We start from the raw sequence: 23,855 nt of genomic DNA on the forward strand, positions 1-23,855 counted from the left end.
CAAAGATATATAGCAAATATAGCAAACAAATATATATAACAAAGATATATAACCAATATAACAAAGATATATAACCAATATAACAAAGATATATAACCAATATAACAAAGAAAGATATATATTTCAAATGTTTTTATTTCAGTATTAACAATATGTACATCATTTTGAACAGAACCTATTTCTATAACAAATATAACCAACAAAGATATGTAAGAAAGGTAACAAAGATATCTAACAAATATAACAAAAGATATATAACAAACAAAGATATATAAGAAAGATAAGAAACAAAATGAGGGGGCAGGAGCTGGAACCGGGAGTGTGTCATTTAATAAAGAGAAGGACAAGGGCTGATGGGATAGCATCTTAAAAATATCTATGGGGTTTCCAGAAAGAAGAGGCTCAACCTATTCTCCAAAGCCCATCCTCCGTACGGGAGTCCGGCTCAGGCGGGGAGTGAAAGGGAGCAAGGAATGGCCTGGCTGGGGGGGGGGGCTGAAGGAAGTGGGTGCAGGGCGCGTGGGGCAGCTCCACCCCCTCCCCCACCTTCCTCGCCTCGTTGTGGCGGCAGCCGTGCAATGTGCCACGAGGCCTCCTGCCACGAGCGGCCGTGGGCTCCTACTGGATGGGCTGTTGGTGCCGCCACTGGGAGGCGAGGCGGGTTTCGCGGAAAATATAAGACTCCTCCCGAAAGTAAGACCTCACGCCTCTTTTGGAGGCAAAAATAATATAAGACTTTTGGGGAAAGACGGTAGTTGTACGCTGCTTCTTCCTTTGGAGGATGGCGGTGAGAAGTTATCTCTCTTCTACAATCAAATCACCTGCATTGGGGGAAACAAGTGGGACCGATGAAGGAAAGAAGGAAGGAAAGCCTGTGCATATCCACACAATGAGAACCCCTGAAGGACGCAGAGAGGCTGCAAGTTCATCTCTTGGCTACGTTGCTGGAAACCACAATAGGGTCGTCCTCAAATTAGGACAGTCACTGAGTCCACAATTTTGGTCAATTGTAAGATCATTTTTATAATGGTTGTTAGGTGAGTTACCGGGGCCTAAAGCAAGTTATGTGCTCACGAGCCCAAATCCAGATTAGCCACAGGAAGCAACAAAAAGTATTGCAAAACACGATCGCGTAGCCCCAAGTAGCTGCAACTGCTTGTAAGTGTGGACTGGCTGTCAAGCACCCAAACTGTGACCACAGGACTTCAGGGGGCGGCGGGGGGGGGGGGGGTTTGCAGTTTTAATTTAACTTTGGTGACCAGCCCTAAGAACTTTCATTTATTGCTTCATCAGTAAGGTTACCTTCATTAATGGGGACTTCCTCTTCGTCCGTCTCTAAATTCAGAATTTGGACCTCAGGCAGCTGGAAGAGAGACAGAGACCTCCAGCTTGCTGTCACCAAAGGGTCTTGCAGAGTCACCCCCCGCCTTCCCTTTGTCCCATCGAGACACATATTAGTGCCTGGTCCAGGGATCCCCTAATCCACTACCCAGTGGATCGAAAGGAAGACGAACCCCTGCTTCCCTGCCCTTTCCCCCCAGGAGAGAGGTTATATGAGGATGGGGTCCACAGTTTGGTCTTTTCAGGTTGCCATCTTCTTTTTCCGTCCTTATAAAGAGGGGCTGCTTCCTCCTCCCACTCCTCTTCTTTTCGGCGACCTCTGGGAAAGGGGGAGGCAGGTGCTCAGCAAGCTTTTAGGTCCCCCCGATGAAGAAAACGCTCCAAAATCAGAGCCTGCTTTGCAGCCCTCCTCCCCTCGAGACCCAGTCCCATCTATCCAGGAGCTTCTTCTGGTTCACGGAGCTGGTGGATTCTTCTCACTGAGGCCTTAGGCAACTCCTGCTCTCTCTGGGAGGGCAACTCGAAAATCCAGCTCCGCTTGGGGATCCAGGACAGGCGCTGGCAGATGCAGATGCTTTTGTATGATGCAGAGCGAAATGGCCGCAGAAGAGCGTGTGGGGAGCCAACGTGCCTGCAGGAGCTGCAGAAGGAGGGGGTGCTCAGTGGGTCAGGAGCAGCCCGACCCAAAGCGCCCACTCATCACATGGCTCCCTCGTCACCAGCTCCGAATCCCCCATATATGTGACTTGTGTTCTCCTAGGAGTCTTGGGGCAGGCGGGAGAAACCGGAGCGTTGGCTTTTGGTGTCTCCTTGGCCTTCGTTTTCCTCGCAAGGCGAGGAAGACACCTGAAAAAAAAGCCCTAGAAGAGAGAAGAAAAAGGGGAACGTCAGGAAAGGGACCAACTAAAGCCTGCTTTCCCCACACTCCCTTTGATTCCAGAAACCAGAATGGGGGAAAAAGTGACGCGCCTGGCTTGAGCTCCTCGCTTTTAACCATGGTTTGTTTTCTTCATGACTGGATGCGTTCCGCAGCCACGTGGATCTTCTCTAATTTTAAAAAAGGCTTTCCTAAATTATTTATTTATTTATTTATTTATTTATTTATTTATTTATTTATTTATTTATTTATTTATTTTGTATACCGCCCTATTCCCGTAGGACTCAGGACGGTTTACAGGGCAGTTAAAACCATAAAATACAAAAATTAAAATCAATTAAAACAATTAATTAAATTCAAGCCCCAAAAGTAAATCTAAAACCCAATTAAAATTAAAAACCCCTCAGTCTGGGCCAAACCGCTCGAAGAGCCAAGTTTTCAGGTCCCGGTGCAATGAGCGAAGGTCGGGGGCAGTCCTAAGTTCCGCGGGAAGTTGGTTCCATAGGGCCGGTGCGCCCACAGAGAAGGCCCTTCCCCTGGGAATAACCCGTCGGCATTCCTTAACCGGCGGTACCCTGAGAAGGCCCTCCCAGGTTGCTAAGGCTGCTAAAGAATCCCAACCTGGTGAAAAGTACTCAACCAGATCTTTTAGCCCCCAGTAAGGAAATAAAAATAAAACTGGAACACATTTGCCGGTTTCCCCCCTCCTCCTCCGCGGGATATCCCAGTCCTCTGAGCAATTGGCTACAAAAAGGGGGAAAGTTCCCCGCAGCCCTTCTGAAAACCTATTTACATCCTGGAAGCCATTTTCGCTCTGATGGAAAGTGACAGTTGGACTGAACGGATGACCTCATCTAGCCAGCAGAACCCCCCCAGGAGATGATGGGCCTCCTTTGGGATCCCCTCAAAATCCGCCTTTTCCACACACACCAGCGCCGGCCCAAAGTCTCTAGGAACGTGCCAAGAAGCCACCGAATCTGCCCGTTGCATGGCTCTTGGGTTGTAGACTGCCTCTTTACGTGGAAGCTCCACTAAGCTAGCCGGTTGAACAAGACTCCCTAACGCAGCTCTCGGTCAGCTTCCATTTTGATTCCCTTTGTGTTGCCATTCTGGGTTTTGGTCCTTTTTTTTTTTTTTTGGTCGCAACATCCCTCCGTCGAGGCTCGGCTGCCCGCCTTATTTCTGCTTAGGTGCAGACACCTTTTTCTGACTGCCAGAGTATCGTTAGATGATGCTGTTTTTAAGCAAAAGAGAGAGAAGTTCTCAGGTTTTCAAACTGAGACGTAATTTCTCATAAGCAGCCCAGACAAGGGGAAAAAAAAACACCAAAACCCCACATGGAACAGATTCTACCAAAACAAAATATTGTTCACCTTAATGAAGCTGCGCCCCAAACCACCGGATCCTCTTTTTAGACCAGTTCCATGTGTTGAGGGACCCTGCTCTTTTCAGAAAGCCAAAAGGCCTAGATCTCCCAAGGTAGACTGCCCCTTCCTATGGAAGCTCTATGAAACCCCTCCCTTGAGTGAGACTCATTGGGACAGCTTTCTGCCGGTTGTTTTCCTCACCGTTTCTGTTTGGTTCACTGTCGCGATCCGTGAGGTCCTGACTGGATGGGAACGAATCGCTTCTCCCGGGCTGCCGTTGTCTAGGATGTGGATCGGCTAGGCTAATGCTATTTCTCTATCTATCCCCCAAAATAACACACAGACACATGCAGTCAGTTTTAGTTGGCGTATCGTGGACTGCACGGGTGGTCTAGAGGGGCAGCATTCCGCAACCTCTAGCTTCCGAACCCCGGACTGTCCCCGCGGACGCCTTTTATTGAGTTTTCTAACAGGAACAAAAAGATACAAAACAGCATGGCAGGAAGTAAGCTTTTTTCTCCTTAGTGCCATCTTGCGCATGTGCCTAGGGCTGAACATTCCTGCCTGCTTACTCAGGCTTACGTGACTGACTTGAAACATAACTTGAAACATAACTAGAAAGATAACTTGAAACAAAGACAAAGACAAATCTTGTTATAAATGAAGCAGGGGGCAAATGCAGACTTCATAAAGGCAGAGGCTTATCTTGAAGCAAGGACATCTTCAGGAAAACTATATACTGGGCAATTTAAATGAAACAAGTCTTTGTTATAAACACATGTGAATCAGAGACAGGAATGTGGTTGCAAATAAGAAAAGAGTTATATCACCAGAGGCAGAGATGGAATGTAGGAATGTGGCCTTACAATTGCAGATTTGGAGAAAAGGCAGAAGTGTTAAACTCTTTTAATATGGGAATCAAAAAAGGTCTTTTGTAGGCAGAGGAAAGCAGATTAATATAGGAATTAAAAAAGGTTTTTTGTAGGTCTGGGTTCTCTACAACTCCTCTTTTTCTGTTTTTTAAAGCCAATTACTGAGAAGGCCCCTCAATGTCCAAGAACTTTCTCTTCTAGGATACTTACGCTGGAAAAAGAGAAATCCTTCGATACCTCCTGAGCCTGCGTCAATATTCCTTTCAAAGAGTGTTGGTGTGAGGGTGCATCAGTCTCTGGGTCAGAAGTGAATTCTAAAAGAGGGTGTTTGTATTCACTGTCAACAGTGTGTTTCATCAACAGAATGTCATCGCTAATGCTACTCAGCCTACGTTGTAGAAAATTTAAAAGTTTACCCATAACACATGGGCCAATTGCACATGCAAGTAATAGTAAAATTAAAGGACCAGTTGTAGCTGAGAGAAGGGTGGTCAGCCAGGGAGAAAAGTTAAACATTCCTTGATACCAAGTATAATGCTGCCATGGAGTCAAGCACAATCAAAGAAATACTGTTAGTAATACTTCTGATAAAAATAGGCAAGACACAAGGTAAAATAATACATCCTAATACAATCATACTAATAAAAGCTACAATAGCGTGTAAACCAGGTACTTTGGGAAACCAGGAGCCAAGTAATTCCTGAAAGTTGAAACCATTTCAAGTTTGGACAGGAACATGAGCTACAGAGTTCACATAGATGATGATGGTAGACTCGTTGTTAACAACAGGTTGTTCCCTCTGGGTCCATGAGATGGGCAAAAACAGTGTGAAAAGAGTCATTTTTGACTGGAACCAATGTCAAAGGTGTGAGTCATTGTAAAGAACTGGATGGGATAGCTGATGAAGTGGAGTTGACGTCTGGGGTAAGCTTTCAGATGGAATTGTGTTTTAGTGGCATCAGTCAGTGGTGTTAGAGCAAGGCTGAAAAAAGTCACAAACCATGCTGTCATCTTTAATGGGTTCTGCAGTTGTGTTTGTGGAGGCATGATACGAATGAACGTGGTGACCTGGGATCCACAGCACTTTGTCTGGCAGTTGAGCAACTGCGTAGCCTCTTCCCCAAGTGAGAAGGTCTGCAGGGCCTTTCCAAGTTAGGTCTGGAAGTTGGCGGTACCAAACCTGTGGCTTAGGGAGATCTGAAGAAGAAGAAGAAGAAGAAAAATGCTGCTCTGCAGCTGTGGTTAAGAGATAGCCAGTCAAGTTTGAAAAGTTTAGAGTGTAGAGGCAAAGATTAAGACTTTCATGCATTGCTGGGAGGTTGGGGTTTCGTTTTCCCCTGTTCTGATTTTTATAATGATCTAAAGCATGTTTCAAGGTTTGGTTAGGCAGGGCCATAATCTGTTTTGAGTTCTTTTGGACATCCCAGCACTGCAAAGGTCCGAATACAATAATTAATGACATGATTAGTGGCTTCACCCCTTAGGGGGGTGGCCATGATGAATCCTGAAATGGTATCAATTGAAACATGAAAATAAACTGCTTCTGCAAAGCTTTGGAATTTTGATGAAAATATGAATGACTTTCCCAGGGGGTGAGGGGTTGCAAAGAACAGGCTGAAGGTCCTGAGGCAGCCTGATCTGCAACATTGTTTCCCACTTGCAAAAAACCTGGAAAAGGCTGATGACTAAGAATGTGAGCAAAAAAAATAATAAGATGTTGGCGTTCAAAAAGCAAATTTTGCAAGGTTAAAAAAAAGTTGTAACAAATCTGGTTGAATGAAGGGGGATAAATAAGATCCATAAATCACTTGAATTGTGTGATAAACATAGGTTGAAAGGAAAAAAAAAAAAATTGACAAGCAAAAATTGAAGCAGCCAGTTCAGCTTTTTGAGCTGACCGCTGGGGTGTTGTTTGCTTGGTTAGTGCGAACAATTTGCATTGCGAACGATAATCGGGTGGTGGGTGGCAAGAAACCTTGCCATGCCAATCAGCTAAGGAAAATTGCAATTCACTTGAGGTTTGAAAAAATGATTCCCAAATTTGCAAAGACATAAAAATAATTGTGCTTCTCTGGTTAAAACAGAAACTTTGGGCGTGTGGGATAAATGAATCCAAAATTTTCAATTGGTTAAACAATAGCAACATTCGACTCCCATCATGCAACATCTACCTCTCACTTTCTACTACTTCCCATGTTCCTTCCTATCCATAGTACATTCTGTGTAAACCAACTTAAAAACCACTTTTCTGTTTCTCCCTTCTATTTTCCATTCATTCACTGCCCTTCTGCCATGCTGGCCTAACTTCTGTCTTTTCTGCTTCCAGCTTCTATCAACGTTTGCATGAGCCAACTGTTTCTCTAATTGCAAGCTGAAACTGCAAGAGTGGGCATCAAGCTTCACATCCACCCCCCCTTTCTCAGACTGGAATTCTAAGCAGAGAAAAAAAAATGGTTAAAAGGACCAGCCACCCCCCCTTCTTCTGGCTGTCTCTCCCTTTCTCACTCTTAAAGTAACACAGCAGGGTTGGGGGGGAGTAAAAGAAACTTTACAAAAATCTTACCACCAAAAAAATAAAAATAGTTTGCTCTCCTTTAAATGCATTTACTCTCACACATCATCCATGGCTTTTACAACAATAAAATCTGCAATTTACAAAAATTCAGATTCCCAAACAAGATATTGTGATAGAGTCAAAATCATGTTAGCTTACCTATACTTATTAAAAAATCCTTACACATAGTTGATGAAGTCATGATGCAAGGGTGAATTGGTTAACCTCCGGCTGCTGGTGGCGGCAAAAAATTAACAAGATAACAAGATGACAAACTGAAAAAGGCTTAATGAAAAAGAGAATCCGTGAGAAGTTCAGATGGGTTAGAAGCATTAAGAGGAGAAAAGAATAAAAAAAATGTCCCAGGGGGCATGAGCTACAGGCATAGAGTGAACAAAAGGTGCCTCTTGAGTGAGGAGAGAGATTTGGAGAAGGAGGAGGAGGGAAGGGGGGAGGGGGGGGTTTAGAAATAGCAACAAGCTCAGAGGCTTTTTCCTCTTTGCCGAGAGCAGAAAGAGAGACAGGCACAGCAGGGCAAAAATAAAAGGCAGAAGGAAGATTCTCCGGAGGCAGAGCAGAGGGGGGGACATGCACAGCAATAGGAAGAAGTTTCTCTGATTTTTCATAGGGTGGGGGTGGCACGGATGAAGGCAGAAGATCAGAAGAGTGATCAAGAGGTTTAGAGATAGAAGATGTTAGATCTAAAGGAGATGGCAAGAGTTTTAATGCTGCCATCACTGCTTGCCATGCAGACAAAATATCAGCAGGCGCCCTGGGATGATTGTGAAAATATTTACGTAGCTTTTCCCAGGTTGTAACAGACAAAGTGCCTGATTCTGGATAAGCCAGACAATTTTTGTTAATATATACTAGAGAGTCTTTGTCTGTGTTCAAATTGGTTTTCCCTTCTTGTAATTTCTGCTCATTTGTCATCAATGTCTCATTGGGAAAAACAGTTTTAATTGCTTCAACGAGTCCTTGCCACGTGGTCAAAATGTGTAAAGGAGCTCTAGGTTCTTTGTGCAAAAAGGATCCTAATTTATTCCATAATAATAACTTTAATGAGCCATTTTGAGGATAATTTAGACAATATAAATTTAAATAGGTTAAAAAGTCTCCAATTTGTTTTTTTGAAACCGGATGTGTTATTTTCCTTCCTTGACTTTTGTAAATAACATTTGCCCTCTTCACTATATTAAAAAGCTCGTCCCTATGTCCTGACGTAGTCTTTGAGTTTGAAGAGCCCATACTTACGATTCGAAAGCCTGTACCAGGTGCGTAAGAATGAGAGTGAGAAGGAACCCTCCTAGACAAGAGGCATTCCTTGCGTGCCGTGCGCGAGTAGTCGTTGAAAAATTTCCTGATCTCAGCGACTCAAGGTGCCGGACGTTCCTACGGTCACCTGTGAGAACTGCGCCAAGGGGAAATTCTACTTACCGATGACTACTGCGAGGGATCCCGGACGAGCCCCCAGTTGTCGCGATCCGTGAGGTCCTGACTGGATGGGAACGAATCGCTTCTCCCGGGCTGCCGTTGTCTAGGATGTGGATCGGCTAGGCTAATGCTATTTCTCTATCTATCCCCCAAAATAACACACAGACACATGCAGTCAGTTTTAGTTGGCGTATCGTGGACTGCACGGGTGGTCTAGAGGGGCAGCATTCCGCAACCTCTAGCTTCCGAACCCCGGACTGTCCCCGCGGACGCCTTTTATTGAGTTTTCTAACAGGAACAAAAAGATACAAAACAGCATGGCAGGAAGTAAGCTTTTTTCTCCTTAGTGCCATCTTGCGCATGTGCCTAGGGCTGAACATTCCTGCCTGCTTACTCAGGCTTACGTGACTGACTTGAAACATAACTTGAAACATAACTAGAAAGATAACTTGAAACAAAGACAAAGACAAATCTTGTTATAAATGAAGCAGGGGGCAAATGCAGACTTCATAAAGGCAGAGGCTTATCTTGAAGCAAGGACATCTTCAGGAAAACTATATACTGGGCAATTTAAATGAAACAAGTCTTTGTTATAAACACATGTGAATCAGAGACAGGAATGTGGTTGCAAATAAGAAAAGAGTTATATCACCAGAGGCAGAGATGGAATGTAGGAATGTGGCCTTACAATTGCAGATTTGGAGAAAAGGCAGAAGTGTTAAACTCTTTTAATATGGGAATCAAAAAAGGTCTTTTGTAGGCAGAGGAAAGCAGATTAATATAGGAATTAAAAAAGGTTTTTTGTAGGTCTGGGTTCTCTACAGTTCACCTCACGGCCGAGGTCCCACCGTTCTCTCTCTCTCTCTCTCTGTTTGGACGAAGACCACCAAAGTTCAAGCACGACAAAATACACAACGTCGATAGATCAGGACTGCGTGAAATAAAGGGTAGGGCGGGGGTAGGTAACCTGGGCTCTTTGATGACTCGTGGACTTCAACTCCCAGAATTCCTGAGCCAGTGTGGCTCAGCTTGGAAACCTCTCCCTTTCCCCTCAGCGTGGCTGGCTGAGGAATTCTGGGAGTTGAAGTCCACGAGTCATAGAGTGGCCTAGGCCAAGGGTAGGCAACCTTGGCTCTTTTATGACTTGTGGACTTCAACTCCCAGAATTCCTCAGCCAGCTTGGCTCAGCTTGGAAACCTCTCCCTTTCCCCTCAGCGTGGCTGGCTGAGGAATTCTGGGAGTTGAAGTCCACGAGTCATAAAAGAGCCGAGGTTGCCTTACCCCTGGGAGAAAAGAAATCCAATATACTGTACAAGTAGCCCTGAGAGCGGTTTGAAGTTACAATGGAATATCTCCCCCACCCAAAAAAAAACCTTCCTAGGACCCATTTTCCAAGTTCCAGTGTCCCCCCCCTCCCTCCGTGATCACGTGATCGCATTTTGGGCCCTTGGCCCCCTGGACTATATATTCAGCCATTTGTAGTGCCTCACAGTCACGTGACCACAGTTTACAACCTTTTTGCAGAAACTGGTATTTGCTTCCAGTTTCTAGCAAAAAAAAAAGGCCCCACCGCAAACAACGGGTTTGCTGAACTACTGTGGTGTTTGGCTTAATGACCGCAGTGTTCGCTTAACAACTGCCATTAAGTGACCCACTTTATGACCGTCACGACTTACAGCCAAAGTTGCAGGTTTGCCACGATTGTAAGTGAGGTAGGTCCCCTTTGCGGTTCATTTTGCTTTATTTTTATTTTCAGGAAGCCTACCGATGTTTTGAGGAGTAACGTGTAAACAAAAATTAAATGCAATCGAAAATTGTTATCTGTCCTTGTTCAACAAAAACAGAATCCATCTGATTGAAAAAGAACGTGAAATGTAACTTATGTAACTTTAACGGTAAAATGTTAGATAACACTTATCAAAACAAAAAAGAATATTTTCCAATGGACACGAGCTGATTCCTCCCTTTCCTTAAGTCTCTTGTTAAAGAACCTGTCTGCCATTCAACCATAAAAAAAAAGGCAGTCGAAGATATAAAACTAGAAAGAAAACAGGTTCGGTGCTTAACCATGTTATGTAGCATATATTTATTTATTTATTTTTATTTATTTATTTATTTTAATTCCATTTATATCCCGCCCTTCTCCGAAGACTCAGGGCGGCTTACAAGCCTAGCAGTAGCTTGTAAGTATCATTCCCCTCCCATTTTGTAAGCAAACAAACTCTTCCTGAGTATCTTCTAAAAATCCCTCAAGTCTTCTTTGGACTAATATAGCCCAAAATTAGGTATTGCGACTGATTTTTCAGCAAGAGTCCTTCAAGGCTGTAGTCAGCGCTGTGTCTCTTGTTTAGAAGGAAAAAAACAAAACAACCCACATAATTGCAGCCATTTCTGCCATGGCCCCAGCACCCTACAGCTTCTAGACACCACAAATCAGTTTAGTGACTTTCAGTTTAATTTAGAAAAATGCCTCCAGCTGTTTGAGACGTTGTCTTCCAAATTCTAATAAAAAAAAAGAATAACCGTGTTTTATTTTCACTGTAAATCTGCTACCGTGCAGTGGATGAAAACAAGAATCCCATTTGAAAATGCAGAGGTGGTTTGATTTTTCTCCATTACACATGGAGAAAACACTGGTCCATAATCACAATCCCATTATCCACCCAGCTTTCCCTCCCCCCTCCAACTTTACCTCATTTAACCGCTGAAATGGATTTTTTGGCTACCCTTGGTAACCTTCCTTGCCCAAGGATTTGTGTTCCTATGATAATGAGACTACGTGGGTTACTATATTCCATGTATTATTGATCTCAAAGCAGATAAACAGATCTCTTCACAGTATAATTATGGATGACAAGAAAAAAAAGGATACAAAATTCCTCACGAGAGAAACTTTTGCCCCGTTGGCCATTAATAGCAAGAGCTACTTGAGGATCTTTAAAGGAATCCTGATGCTGAGGCACCTTCTTAATTTTTCAGACCATCAGTTAGAGGAGGGTTGTTGCAAAAAAAAAAAAAAAGATTATTGGGTGGGGGAATTGTCATAAAAGCCTTTCTGTCTGTATTTTATTTTATTTTTAAAGAAAAATGGTTTCGGTTGAGGTTTGGCAGTACTCAGAAGTCAGGGTTGCTGAGTCTCCATCTTTACTTTGGACTGACTCATAACGGTTAGGGAAGAGGGTTAATTGGGGGAAAACTAGAGAATGATTGTTTGCCTCTGGGGATAACCAGATTAAATCCAATTTCCACTTTCGGAGAAGCTCCGTATAAGAGCGGAATCCAGAGAGGCGGCAACTAGCAGATCTCAGACTGGAGAGACAATTGCATGAATAAATCTGTGAGTCCAAAGCCACAATGCAAACCACCAATTATCCATCCTCTTGGAAAGACGGGAAGAAAATCCGCGGGTTTAAAGTGGATCTTTTTTTTTTTGTTTTGCATTGCCAAAGTCCAGTTCTCTGGGACAGCATGGAAGGTTTCCTTCTTGCCAGCCATGAGGAGATTAATCTAGCCAACTTATGTCTCAAATTCTTTTGCTGGGTAACTTTTTGCTGGGCAGGAACATCCGGGGAGTTGCAGTTGTGGCAGTTAGCTGAGCCTGTTTTTTTTTTTTTAAAGGTATTGCAACTACTGTTTTGGCCGTTGATGCAAAGACACAACGCTAAATTTACAAACCAATTTCAGATCCATTCCTGTATTGCCTTTTGATTCCCAACCTAGAGAGGCAGAGCAACATCTGGATTCCCCGTCAGGAACAAGCACCCATAAAATTCATTTCAATGCCGAAGTCACGTTTCTGCCAGGACTTGATAGAATAGAATTACATAATGTAATGTAATATAGTAGAGTAGAGTAGAGTAGAGTAGAGTAGAATAAAATAGAATAACAGAGTTGGAAAGTGTCACTGCACGTTTTTTTTAGTTCGTCCAAAAAGCTCAATTCTAACTGTACATTTCTTTCTTTTTTTATTGAAAAGTTTTATCATACATTTTATCTTTGACAATCCCCCCTACCCCTCCCCTATCCCTCCCTCCTTACCCCTCCCCCCCTCCCCACCCACCCCCCGACTTCCCAGAGCTAAGTACAAGGTATAAAAAACAAAAAAAAATCATAAACAACCATATGCTAACAACCATAAACTCTAAAATCTATCACTCTCTAGCTCATATAGGATAACTACAAACACTATTAATATAGAATATATAAAAAAAACAGAAAAAAAAAGAAAGGAAGACTTATTCAAATGCTACATGAAACTTCTTAGTCCCATATTTGTTCTGGATATACTCAATCCATTCCTCTTAACAGTTTAATAGCCTCCTTAGACTTCACATCCTCTGGATTCAAAATCAAAGCCTTTTCTTTTTCCTTTATTTCATTCTCCAATTCTTTCCTCCTAGCTTCCACAGCACATCTATGTTTATTGTTCATATATATCAACACCCCTCTCATATAGGCCTTGCTAGCATCCCAAACCATGTCCATAGAGGTGCCCTTATTCATATTAATTTCAAAAAAATCCTTCCTTCTTAATCCTTGAAAAAAAGTCATTAGTCAACAAAATAAAATCGATCCTGGAAAAAGATTGATGTCTGTCAGAAAAAAAAGTATAATCCTTTTCATGCGAATGTCTTTCACGCCAAATATCTCGCAGTTCCAAGTCATCCTTCATTTCAAAAAAGGATTTAGGCAGTCTAGCATGACTTGGGACGCGCATAAAAGCTCCAGCCTTGTCCATCTGTACATCCAAAACACCATTCCAATCCCCCATAAAAATAAAAGATTTATAATCCAACTGGGTAAGCTTTGTATGAAATAAACTAAAAAAGTCAGCTTGTTGTTGGTTAGGAGCATATAATCCAACTAAAAGCATCTTTTTACCTTCTAGCAGCAACTCTATCATAACGTATCTTCCATGCTTATCTGCTTCAATTAAGTCCGCTGTTAAAGCACTTTTAACATAAACAACCACTCCATTTTTCTTATTCATTACAGAAGCAACAAATTGCGTGCCCAACCTTGGATTCGATAAATACTTTTGGTCCACAACCCTAATATGCGTTTCTTGCAAACATATAACATCTATCTTGAATTGTTTTAAATATTGAAAAACTTTCTTCCTCTTCTGTGGTGAATTTAGTCCATTAACGTTCCAAGTTAAAAATTTAGTTGCCATGCATATCATCCCAAAGCTCTTGGAGCACTGCTTTAATAGGACTATCTTTTTTAGGCCGTGCTCCTCCCACTGCTTGGCTGTAAGTACATTTTGGAAATTCCATAGACTTCTGCTGATCTTGTTCTTTTATTTTTTTTTTGATCGTTTTAAAGCAGCACGCGTCACCCTCTGCTCTCTAGGATCATCCAAAGAAGTTGTAGCTTGGTCACCTCCAGCACCATTCTCCTCTGTCTGTCCATCTTCAGCCTCTTGATGTTCTCCTTCTCCAGATCCCTTTGCAGCTTCCAGAAGTGATAATGGGGTTGCTTTTAAAACGTTATTGTAAAAATCACGCGCCTGCATCACAGTGGCCAGACGGTACCTTTTACCTTCATGCATCACCATCAACCCAACTGGAATCTCCCATCTGAACCTTATATCTCGTTGCTTGAGCTCTTGCACTAAAAATGTAAAATCCTTCCTTCTCCTTAAAATCTTTGGAGGAATTTCTTTTAGAACCAAAACTTCTTGATCAGCAATCACAACTTTAGTATCATAGGCAGCTTGAATAACTTCATCTCTAATTTCCCTCTTTACAAAATAAACCACCACATCTCTAGGTAGCTTTCTCTGTCTAGCAATCCATGAATTCACACGAAACACTTTATCCATGCCTCCCTTTATTTCAGATGCTGGCTGACTCAATACTACTTCCAGAGCCTCAGAAATCAGCTGCTTTAAGTCTTCCTTAATATTCTCTTTTAAACCTCTGATTCTAACAGCATACTGCATCTGGTAATATTGAGCAAGACTCAGTTCTCTGTCCATTTTGTCTCTTAAATCTTCATTCTCCAGTACTTTTGCTTCTAATATGGCATTCTTTTGAGTCAAATCTTCCACTTTTTCATCCAAATCTTCCACACATTCAGCCACTCTATACACTGAAGACAAAATGTCTACCTTCATCACTCTGAACTTCTCTTCCATCCTCTCTTCTATTCTCTCCTCCAATTTCTCCAATTTTTCCTCCATCTTTGCAAATTTATCACCCATTGTTTCCAGAATTACCTGGGCATATTTTTCAAGAGCATCTTGTAAATCCTTCGGTGTCAGGAGGAAGCAACGCTTGCAATGATGACTGTTGCACCGGAGAAGTTCCAGCACTCTGAAGAGTTTTTGGGGGAGATTTAGCCGCCATCTTTTTACTTTCACTTACTACGCACTTTCACTTTTAAATTTATAAAGTCCATTAAGCTAGAAAGCAGCCATAAAAGTCCTCTTCACCTTTTCCTCCTGTACCGCTCTGCCTGCTCCTTTTATTCCATGGTCTTTCCTTCTGGCAGGGGTGGTCGCAGACGCCTGGCTCCGCTCCAGAAATCACGGAGCAGAGACGCTGACCAGCTGGGAGCGACCCAGGCTACGGGGGAGTTCGATCCTTCAGCCGCCCAAGCTTTAAGCTCAGGCGGCCCCGGAGAACTCAACCCCTACCTGGGGCCTCACCCCCTCCTCTTCTCCCGAGGAGGGGGCTTCGAATCCACCCGAACAGCTGATCGGCGATGTAGAGTAGAGTAGAGTAGAGTAGAATAAAATAGAATAACAGAGTTGGAAAGTGTCACTGCACGTTTTTTTTAGTTCGTCCAAAAAGCTCAATTCTAACTGTACATTTCTTTCTGTTCTGCACCTGCGTTGATAACCTATCTGGTAACCATAGTGAATGTCATGTGGTCTAGCTAGGTTATGAGTTAGCTTTGCTGTGTGCAAAAGCGTAAAAAGTTTTTCTCATTTTTTGTTTTCACTTTTCTATTATTGTTTGATGAGAGAGAACGTAGTCGGTTAGCTTTCTTTGTTTATATATGTTTTTCTTTTGTAACTAAAGGTTTTTAATAGAATATGCGTCGGGTTTTGTTTTCCTCGGAGGTCATCTAGTCCAACCCCCTGCTCAGGCAGGAGACCCTATCCCATTCCAGACAAGTGGCTGGCCAGTCTCCTCTTAAAAACTTCCAGCGTTGGAGCATTCACCACTTCTGGTGGCAGGCTGTTCCACCAGTTTGTTGTCCTCACCGTCAGGAAGTTTGTCCTTTATTCCAGGTCGCTTCTCTCCTCGGTTAAGTTTCCATCCAATTATTTCCTTCTGGTGCTTTGGAGAATAGCTTAACAATAAAGTTGGAAGGGACCTTGGAGGTCATCTAGTCCAACCCCCTCCTCTTCTTTGGGGCAGCCCCTCAGATACGGATGGATTTCACGGGAAGTTTCATCTCGGGCCGATGCGACCCCAATCTCTCTCTCCCCCCCTCCCCGCCCCGGGCTTTCTGGTTCGCAAAGCAAACTTCCCACCATCCCAAGCTGGGAGGAAGAGGCGGAGGCGGAGGCGGAGAGCAGCGGGCGGCGCGTCCCCGCCCTGCCCGCCTCTGCAGCCTCTCCCGGCCGCCGGCCTTGTAGGGCAGGGGTCTTCAAACTTGGCCCTTTTAGGACTTGTGGACTTCAACTCCCAGAATTCCTCAGCCAACCTTCATTGTGTTTGTGAGATTTAAGACAGGGGTCTTCAAACTTGGCCCTTTTAGGACTTGTGGACTTCAACTCCCAGAATTCCTCAGCCAACCTTCATTGTGTTTGTGAGATTTAAGACAGGGCTCTTCCAACTTGGCCCTTTTAGGACTTGTGGACTTCAACTCCCAGAATTCCTCAGCCAACTTTCATTGTGTTTGTGAGATTTAAGACAGGGCTCTTCCAACTTGGCCCTTTTAGGACTTGTGGACTTCAACTCCCAGAATTCCTCAGCCAACCTTCATTGTGTTTGTGAGATTTAAGACAGGGCTCTTCCAACTTGGCCCTTTTAGGACTTGTGGACTTCAACTCCCAGAATTCCTCAGCCAACCTTCATTGTGTTTGTGAGATTTAAGACAGGGCTCTTCCAACTTGGCCCTTTTAGGACTTGTGGACTTCAACTCCCAGAATTCCTCAGCCAACTTTCATTGTGTTTGTGAGATTTAAGACAGGGCTCTTCCAACTTGGCCCTTTTAGGACTTGTGGACTTCAACTCCCAGAATTCCTCAGCCAACCTTCATTGTGTTTGTGAGATTTAAGACAGGGCTCTTCCAACTTGGCCCTTTTAGGACTTGTGGACTTCAACTCCCAGAATTCCTCAGCCAGCAGTCCACAAGTCCTAAAAGGGCCTTTCCCGGAGCCCCGGCACCGCCTCCGCGCTCTCCCCGCCCCGCGCCGGCGCCCTGCTCTCCGAGGCCGAAGGAGGCGCAGGGATGTCCGGCCCGGAGGACGCGGCGGCGGCGGAGCCGGAGGAGCCGGAGCCGCTGGTGGAGGTGCGGCTGGGCGAGCGCCGCTTCCCGCCGGTGCGCCAGAGGCGTCTGGTGGAGCAGAGCGACTATTTCGGCGCTCTCTACCGCTCGGGCATGCGGGAGGCGGCGGAGGCGGCGGCGTCGGGCGGCGGCTTGTCGGTGCAGCGTCTGCGCGGCGGGCTGAGCGCGGCGGGGCTGGGCCGGGTGCTGCGCTTCGTCGAGACGGCGCGGCTGGAGCCGGAGGAGCCGGGCGAGGGCGGTGGGGAGGCGCTGGCCGAGCTGGTGGAGGCCGCCTCCTTCCTGCAGGTCAGGCCGCTGCTGGGCTCGCTGCGCTCCCGCCTGCGCCTGCCCAACTGCCTGGAGCTGCACCGCCTGGCCCGGCTCTACGGGCTGGCCGAGCTGGACGACGCCTGCCTGGACTTCATGGCCGGACGGCTGCACCGGCTGCTGGCCCGGCCCGAGGACCGCCCGCTGCCCGACGGCCTGGCCCGCCAGCTGCGCCGCCGACGCCGCCTCCGCGGCCGGCCCGCCTTGCTGCTGCTGGGCGCCTTCCCGGAGCGGCCGCCGCTGCTGCGCTACCGGGAGGAGGAGCGGCGCTGGGAGCCGCTGCCGCCCGCCCCGCCGCCCGCCGGGCTGCTGCAGCTGCGCGGCTTCGGCTCGGCCGCCCTGGACGACTACCTGTTCGTGGCGGGCGGCTACCGGCCGGGCAGCCAGGAGATCGCGGCCGCGCACCGCTACAACCCCTGGCTGAACGAGTGGCGCCCGCTGGCCTCCCTGAACCAGAAGAGGTGAGCCGGGCCTGAAAGCCACCCGGACCGGCCTTGGCAAGGACCCCGAGGGGCTTTTTTCCCCAGGACTTCCCGTTTCGTCTTGGAAGACTTTGCGCTTCTCAGCCAAGAGGCTTCTCCGGCTGATGCTGGAGAGTGGAAGGATCCAACCCTGGAAGTTTTTAAGAGGAGACTGGACAGCCATTTGTCTGAAATGGTCTAGACCAGGGGTAGGCAACCTCGGCTCTTTTATGACTCGTGGACTTCAACTCCCAGAATTCCTGAGCCAGCCTGGCTCAGCTTGGAAACCTCTCCCTTTCCCCTCAGCATAGCTGGCTCAGGAATTCTGGGAGTTGAAGTCCACAAGTTATGAAGGGGCCAAAGTTTCCCTCACGCTGGCTCAGGAATTCTGGGAGTTGAAGTCCATGAGTCATAAAAGAGCCGAGGTTGCCTACCCCTGGTCTAGGGTTTCCTGCCTGAGCAGGGGGTTGGACTAGATGACCTCCAAGGTCCCTTTCTTCTTCTTCTTCTTCTTCTTCTTCTTCTTCTTCTTCTTCTTCTTCTTCTTCTTCTTCTTCTTCTTCTTCTTCTTCTTCTTCTTCTTCTTCTTCTTCTTCTTCTCCTTCTCCTTCTTCTCCTTCTCCTTCTCCTTCCAGACAGCTGCTCCTTTGCCTTCTTTTAGAGAGTTGTGGAGGCCATTTGGAGGTTTGCCTGAAGGTCACCTGAGTGGTGCAAATGGCTCTGGAGCCTTCTTGGAACCGCTGAAAGGACCGTGTGGTAGACTGGAGATGGAGGATGTCGTATTCCTCACCCTCTGTTGAGGAGGGCTGTTCAATGTTGACGCCCGTGGGGAGGGAATGTGACATCATCTATCTTCAGTCTATCACACAGCCCTTTCAGCGGGTTCAAGAAGGCTCCAGAGCCATTTGCACCTCCCAGTTGACCCTGAGGAGACAGATAAACCTCCAGGTGGCCTCAACGACTCTCTAGAAGATTGCAAATGACCAGCTGTCTGCAAGGAGTGTAAATCCTTCCATGTCCCACAATCCAATCAGAGCTGAAGAAGCTTCTCGGATGAGAAGCGAAACGTCTTCTAAGGAAAACAAGAAAGTCCAGTTGCCTCGTGAAAAAGCACCTTTGGGACAACCATGAGAATCTCCACAGACTTTTGAAGGACAGACCCTGAAGCTGACGTGGTGCCTGCAAAGATAACGCAAAAGGGGGACGGCACGCGATGAGATGGTTAGATGGGTGCCATCTACCCAGTGGGTGAGAGTTTGGGCAAACCCTGGAGACGGTGGCAGATGGGAACTCGGTATCCAACTCTATCACTAAGAGCTGGAGTTGACAGGGATTGAACAAAACTCTGGCAGGCCACGACAGGGGAGCGTAGGGTGTGCCGGTTCCCAGGCTTTAGGAGACCATCAAATTAGGCCCAAGGATGCTTGACACCAAGAGATCCCTGGGCACACCTCCTTCCCAAGGAACTTGCTACAGGTAATGCTTGACTTACAACCATTCATTTTGACGAAGTTACAACGGCACTGAAAAAGTGACTTAATCACCAACTTGCTGCTCCTTGAATCCCTACTTTTGGTGCCCAATACTTAATATTCAGACCAATCGAAGGAAGGGCAAAAAAAGTCAACACAGGGCAAGAACAAAACCAAGCTTTGGGAATGATCTACTCCCCAGATAATGCTTATAAAATAACCGTTACTGGTGGCGCAAACTACGTCTAACGTCAAATGGATTCTCTCTCTCTCTCTCTCTCTCTCTCTGTGTGTATATATATATGTGTGTGTGTGTGTGTGTGTGTGTGTGTGAATTTTAACATTGCCCTCACCTTTAATGCTTGTCTCCATGGGTCCAAATTTTTTAGTTTCGGGACCAATCCATTAGATTTGGGTTTTCCCTCCAAAGCCTGAAGAAGACAGGCAGAAGAGGAAAAAGGAAAGATTTGGAGCCTCATCCACACGTGGGCCGACTGAGGTGTAAAGTTTATGCAAATTGGTAGGACCGTTTCAGAAGCCTACGCGCAGGGAAGGCTTTTTATAAAGCTCGCACAAAGGCAGCTGAATAAAATGAAAGTTTTGTTGTCAGGCTTCAGCCATTTTTTTGTTTCTTAGCTTGCCAAAAGAAGCAGGGTGGGGGGGGAGAATGTTGGGTGCTCAGCGCACTTGTAAACGGTCCGGCCCGGGAACCAACATCATTGGAGGACTGTTTGGCTGGAACGGAAGATTTTTCTCATAACAAATGTCTGGCACTTAATTGGGGAATCTGACCTGCACTGTAGAGGGGAAAAGAGGTCCTACAAATTCTAATTTACTGTTCTGGCGCCATTTTCGCCAGAGCTGGTTTTCTGCTCATCAGTGCCGATATGCTGTGCTCAACAAAGTTTTGCATTAGAGATTGGAATGTCTCAGCTGTGCTTACTTCGTTGGGATCAACGGCGGCATTTGTATAACCTGTTGCATCTGGTTGTTGAAATAAAACAGGGCTGAAAATATTTATGCCTTAACCTTCAACCCTCCAAATGTCTTCTTCATAGGGCTAATTTTAAGCTCCTGGCCGTGAGTGGAAAATTATACGCCGTCGGGGGTCAGTCGCTCTCCAGCGTGGAGTGTTACAACCCGGAGCAGGACTGGTGGACCTTCGTGGCACCTTTACCGGCTCCCCTTGTGGAGTTCTCAGCGTGTGAATGCAAGGAGAAGATCTATGTCATGGGAGGCTATACTCCAAGAGGTAAAACCACCAGGGACCATAGATAGCCATACGGGGACACAGACACACACAGAGACACACACACACACACCTGTTCAGGTATTTCTCACAACATTTCATTAAGTGACCATTCAAAGTTACAACGTCACTGGAAAAAAAAGGGACTTACAACTGTTTTTCACCCTGCCGACCATTGCAGCACCCCCAGGGTCACGTGATCAGAGTTCAGAAAATTGGCAACCGACAACATTTACAACATTTGCGGGATCACGTGATCCTTCCGACAAGCGAAGTGAATGGGTAAACCAGATCCACTTTGCAAACGTGCAACTAACTTGTATCGATCGCAATGATCACTTAATTGCTTCGGCAAGGAAGGTTGTGCAACGTGGCAACGCTCCCTTAACGAATGTCTCGCTTAACAACCCAAATGTTGGGCTCCATTGTGGTCGTAAGACGAGTCACTATCTGTAGTTGCGTGCCGTTAAGCCCAGGCAAGAGCCAGCCGAAGAACAGGTGCAGATTTTTTTTTTTAAGATATGTTTGAAATTGATTCTCACCTCAGTCTTCACCCCTGGGATATGGGAAGAATCAGCCTTTCAATACCCTCAGAGTTAATTTCTTCTGAGGGCTTATGCGATAAATAATTTGCATTCTTGAGCATTTTGTTTAAAGGTGGTCCTTGATTAGGACTAGTGACTTAGTGAACAATTTGAAATTATGACAGATTCCCTTAATGTTACTTACGGCTGGCTTTTTGAGGTTCAGAGATCAGCCTTCCCCACCCTCTGCAGTCACATGACCACATTTTGGGTGCTCGGCAAACTAGACCGCATTTACGCCTGCTTGCACTGCACCATGGTCATGTGACCGCAATTTAGGTGTTTTTTTCCAGGAGCCAGCATTTATTCCCAATTTCTGGCAAACTGACCCATTGCGAACAATAGGTTTGTTTAATTGCAACACTGAGCTAACAACCATTGCAAAAATAAGTGATAAAATCAGATGAGTCTTTTGATGATGCCCCTTGCAGTCATCAGAACTTATGACTTTATTTGCCAGGTTATATGTTTTAGTCTCTAGGCCTTTAATCATCTTAGTTGCTCTTTTTTGCACTTTTTCTGAAGCTTCAACATCTTTTTTGTAATGTGGTGACCAAAACTGTATGCTGTATTCCAGGTGTGTCCTATCTATCTATCTATCTATCTACCTACCTACCTACCTACCTACCTACCTACCTACCTACCTACCTACCTATCTATCTATCTATCTATCTATCTATCTATCTATCTATCTATCTATCTATCTATCCATCCATCCATCTATCTGCAAAGTTCCAGAAACAAATTATTACTAAGATTTGATAAAAGCCATTTAAAGTGGAATCAGATAAAGTAACGATTTAAAATGAAATTGGAGTAAAATACAAAGAAGTTGGAATAAATACAGTCTGAAATGAAATTGGAATAGAGTACAATAATTTAAGACATAGATAAAATATGATAAAATAATATTTCGGTGTCACCCCTGCAATCTACCCCAATCAGTCCCACGTACGTGGGTGTGTCCTTACTAAGGATTTATAAAGCGGTACTAATACTTCGCGTGATCTTGATTCTAAGCCTCTGTTTATACCACCCAGGATTGTATTGGCTTTTTTGGCTGCTGTTTAATATCTTAAACTTGCTGAACCTCAGCAAATTTAAGACATTCGACTTCAGCTCTCCAAATTCCCCATTTCTTGTCCCAGGATCAGGAGTCAGCTGCGGAGGGCAGCCACCTTAAGGTGTTCCCAACCAGTGCATACATGTACAGAACAAAACTGCACTCCAAATCAGATTTGCAGGTCCTCGTTCTGTATTGTTCTGTATTTTTTCTATTGCAGACCGGAATATGAATATCTGGGAATATTGTCCCATCTCTGACAAGTGGACTAACTTCGAAACCTGTGGGATGCACATCCGCAAGCAGCAAATGTTATCGGTGGAAGAGACCATATATATAGTGGGCGGCTGCAGCCACGACTTGGATGCCAAAGCAAGATCTGGTCAGAACGAGGCTATGCTGACTGTGCAGTCTTACAATGTGGCCACCAAAGAGTGGCTCTACCTCAAAGAAAACACCTCCAAATCGGGTCTTAACTTGACTTGCGCTTTGCACAATGACGGGATTTACATCCTGAGCAGAGATATCACTTTGTCCACAAGCCTGGAGCACCGGGTTCTTCTGAAATATAATATATTTTCAGACCGGTGGGAGTCACTGAGAAACGTCCCAGTGCCTGGACAAAACATGCTGATCTGTTCTTTGTATTTTCCAGATCTGAGCTGAATTCCATTCATCGCAGAACAGAGGTGGTTTTTTTTCCATTGTTCACAAATTCTTTTTGCACATCCCCCCCCCGACTTTGGCCACTTTTGAGATGCGTGAACTTCAACTCCCAGAGTTCCCCAGCCAGCACCGGAATTCTGGGATTTGAAGTCCACATGTCATAAAAGTGTCCAAGGCTGGGAAATGTTTAAATGTTTAAAGAGATGATGCTCAAAGTGTTACTATTGCAATCGATAAAGTGGGAGGAGAGAAGGAATAAATGCGTACAGATGCAAACTGATGTGCATTAATCTGGCTTCGTTGCACGGTTTGTGACGCCTAAATGAGAACCAATTGGCTGTTGGGTGCAGAGAAACCTGTTCAACATCAGGGAAAATACTGTGAATAAATTTACTGTTTCATATTGATGGCCATCGTTTCCCATCCAACTTGAAATATTCCTTCCACCGGCTTTTTCCAAACCATTTTGGCCGGGTAGGTTAAATAAACCTTATCACCAGATATACCATTTTGACCACTGATGTGATTAAAGCCACACTGCTTTTATAGGTCCTTGTTTTGACATTTTGGACATCCCTAGAAGCCAATAGAGGTTGAACTGGAGTAATTGTTTTGGGAGTAGAAAGGTATACCCTTTCGTGAGAATGTGTGAGCAGGAAGATGGCATGATTTGAGCGAAAGAAAAGTGCATATTTTCAGGACTTGCCACCTCAAAAATGAATTATTAATCATAGAATCATCTGCCTGGAAGGACCTGTGAGGTCTTCTAGTCCAACCCCTTACTTAAGGCAGAAGCCTTCTGCCATCCAGTCAAATGGTTGTCCAGTCTGTTTTTGAAAGCTTCCAGGAGACGAGCTCTTCCATTGATTAGTTGTTCTCACTGTCAAAAAAATTCTCCTCACTTCTAGGCTGTATCTCTCTTTAGCAAGCTTCCTACCTATTTACCAAAGCGCCCGAAGGCGGGATAAGAAACAACGGACGGAAAGTAACCAAGGAGAAAAGCAACCTAGAACTAAGGAGAAATTTCCTAACAGTGAGGACAATTAACCAGTGGAACGGAAGGTGTGGAGGCTTTTGAGAAGAGACTGGACAGCCATTTATCAGAAATAGGAGAGAAAGAGATTGTACTGGATGACCTAC

General features: G+C 45.1%; 1 protein-coding gene and 1 long non-coding RNA gene across 3 annotated transcripts; one reads left to right on the plus strand and one right to left on the minus strand.

The window, feature by feature from the left end:
* Window positions 1–431: 431 nt before the first annotated feature.
* Window positions 432–3,728, minus strand: LOC310642297. Of its 2 annotated transcripts, none has more exons than XR_014492877.1 (3): window positions 3,149–3,728; window positions 1,303–2,201; window positions 432–821 (listed from the first exon to the last, which is right to left on the minus strand). It is a non-coding gene; the product is annotated as an uncharacterized lncRNA (long non-coding RNA). The 2 variants fall into 2 exon arrangements; XR_014492878.1 differs by having other exon boundaries at window positions 3,012–3,728.
* Window positions 3,729–16,800: 13,072 nt separating this feature from the next.
* Window positions 16,801–23,220, plus strand: KLHL42 (kelch like family member 42). Its single transcript, XM_083365853.1, has 3 exons — window positions 16,801–17,681; window positions 20,212–20,405; window positions 22,270–23,220. The coding sequence occupies exons 1-3, from the start codon at window positions 16,858–16,860 to the stop codon at window positions 22,713–22,715; spliced, it is 1,464 nt and encodes a 487-aa protein (XP_083221979.1). The 5' UTR covers window positions 16,801–16,857; the 3' UTR covers window positions 22,716–23,220.
* Window positions 23,221–23,855: the final 635 nt, after the last annotated feature.

This window comes from Vipera ursinii (assembly GCF_947247035.1).
Source record: "Vipera ursinii genome assembly, chromosome: 6".
Lineage (NCBI taxonomy): Eukaryota > Metazoa > Chordata > Lepidosauria > Squamata > Viperidae > Vipera > Vipera ursinii.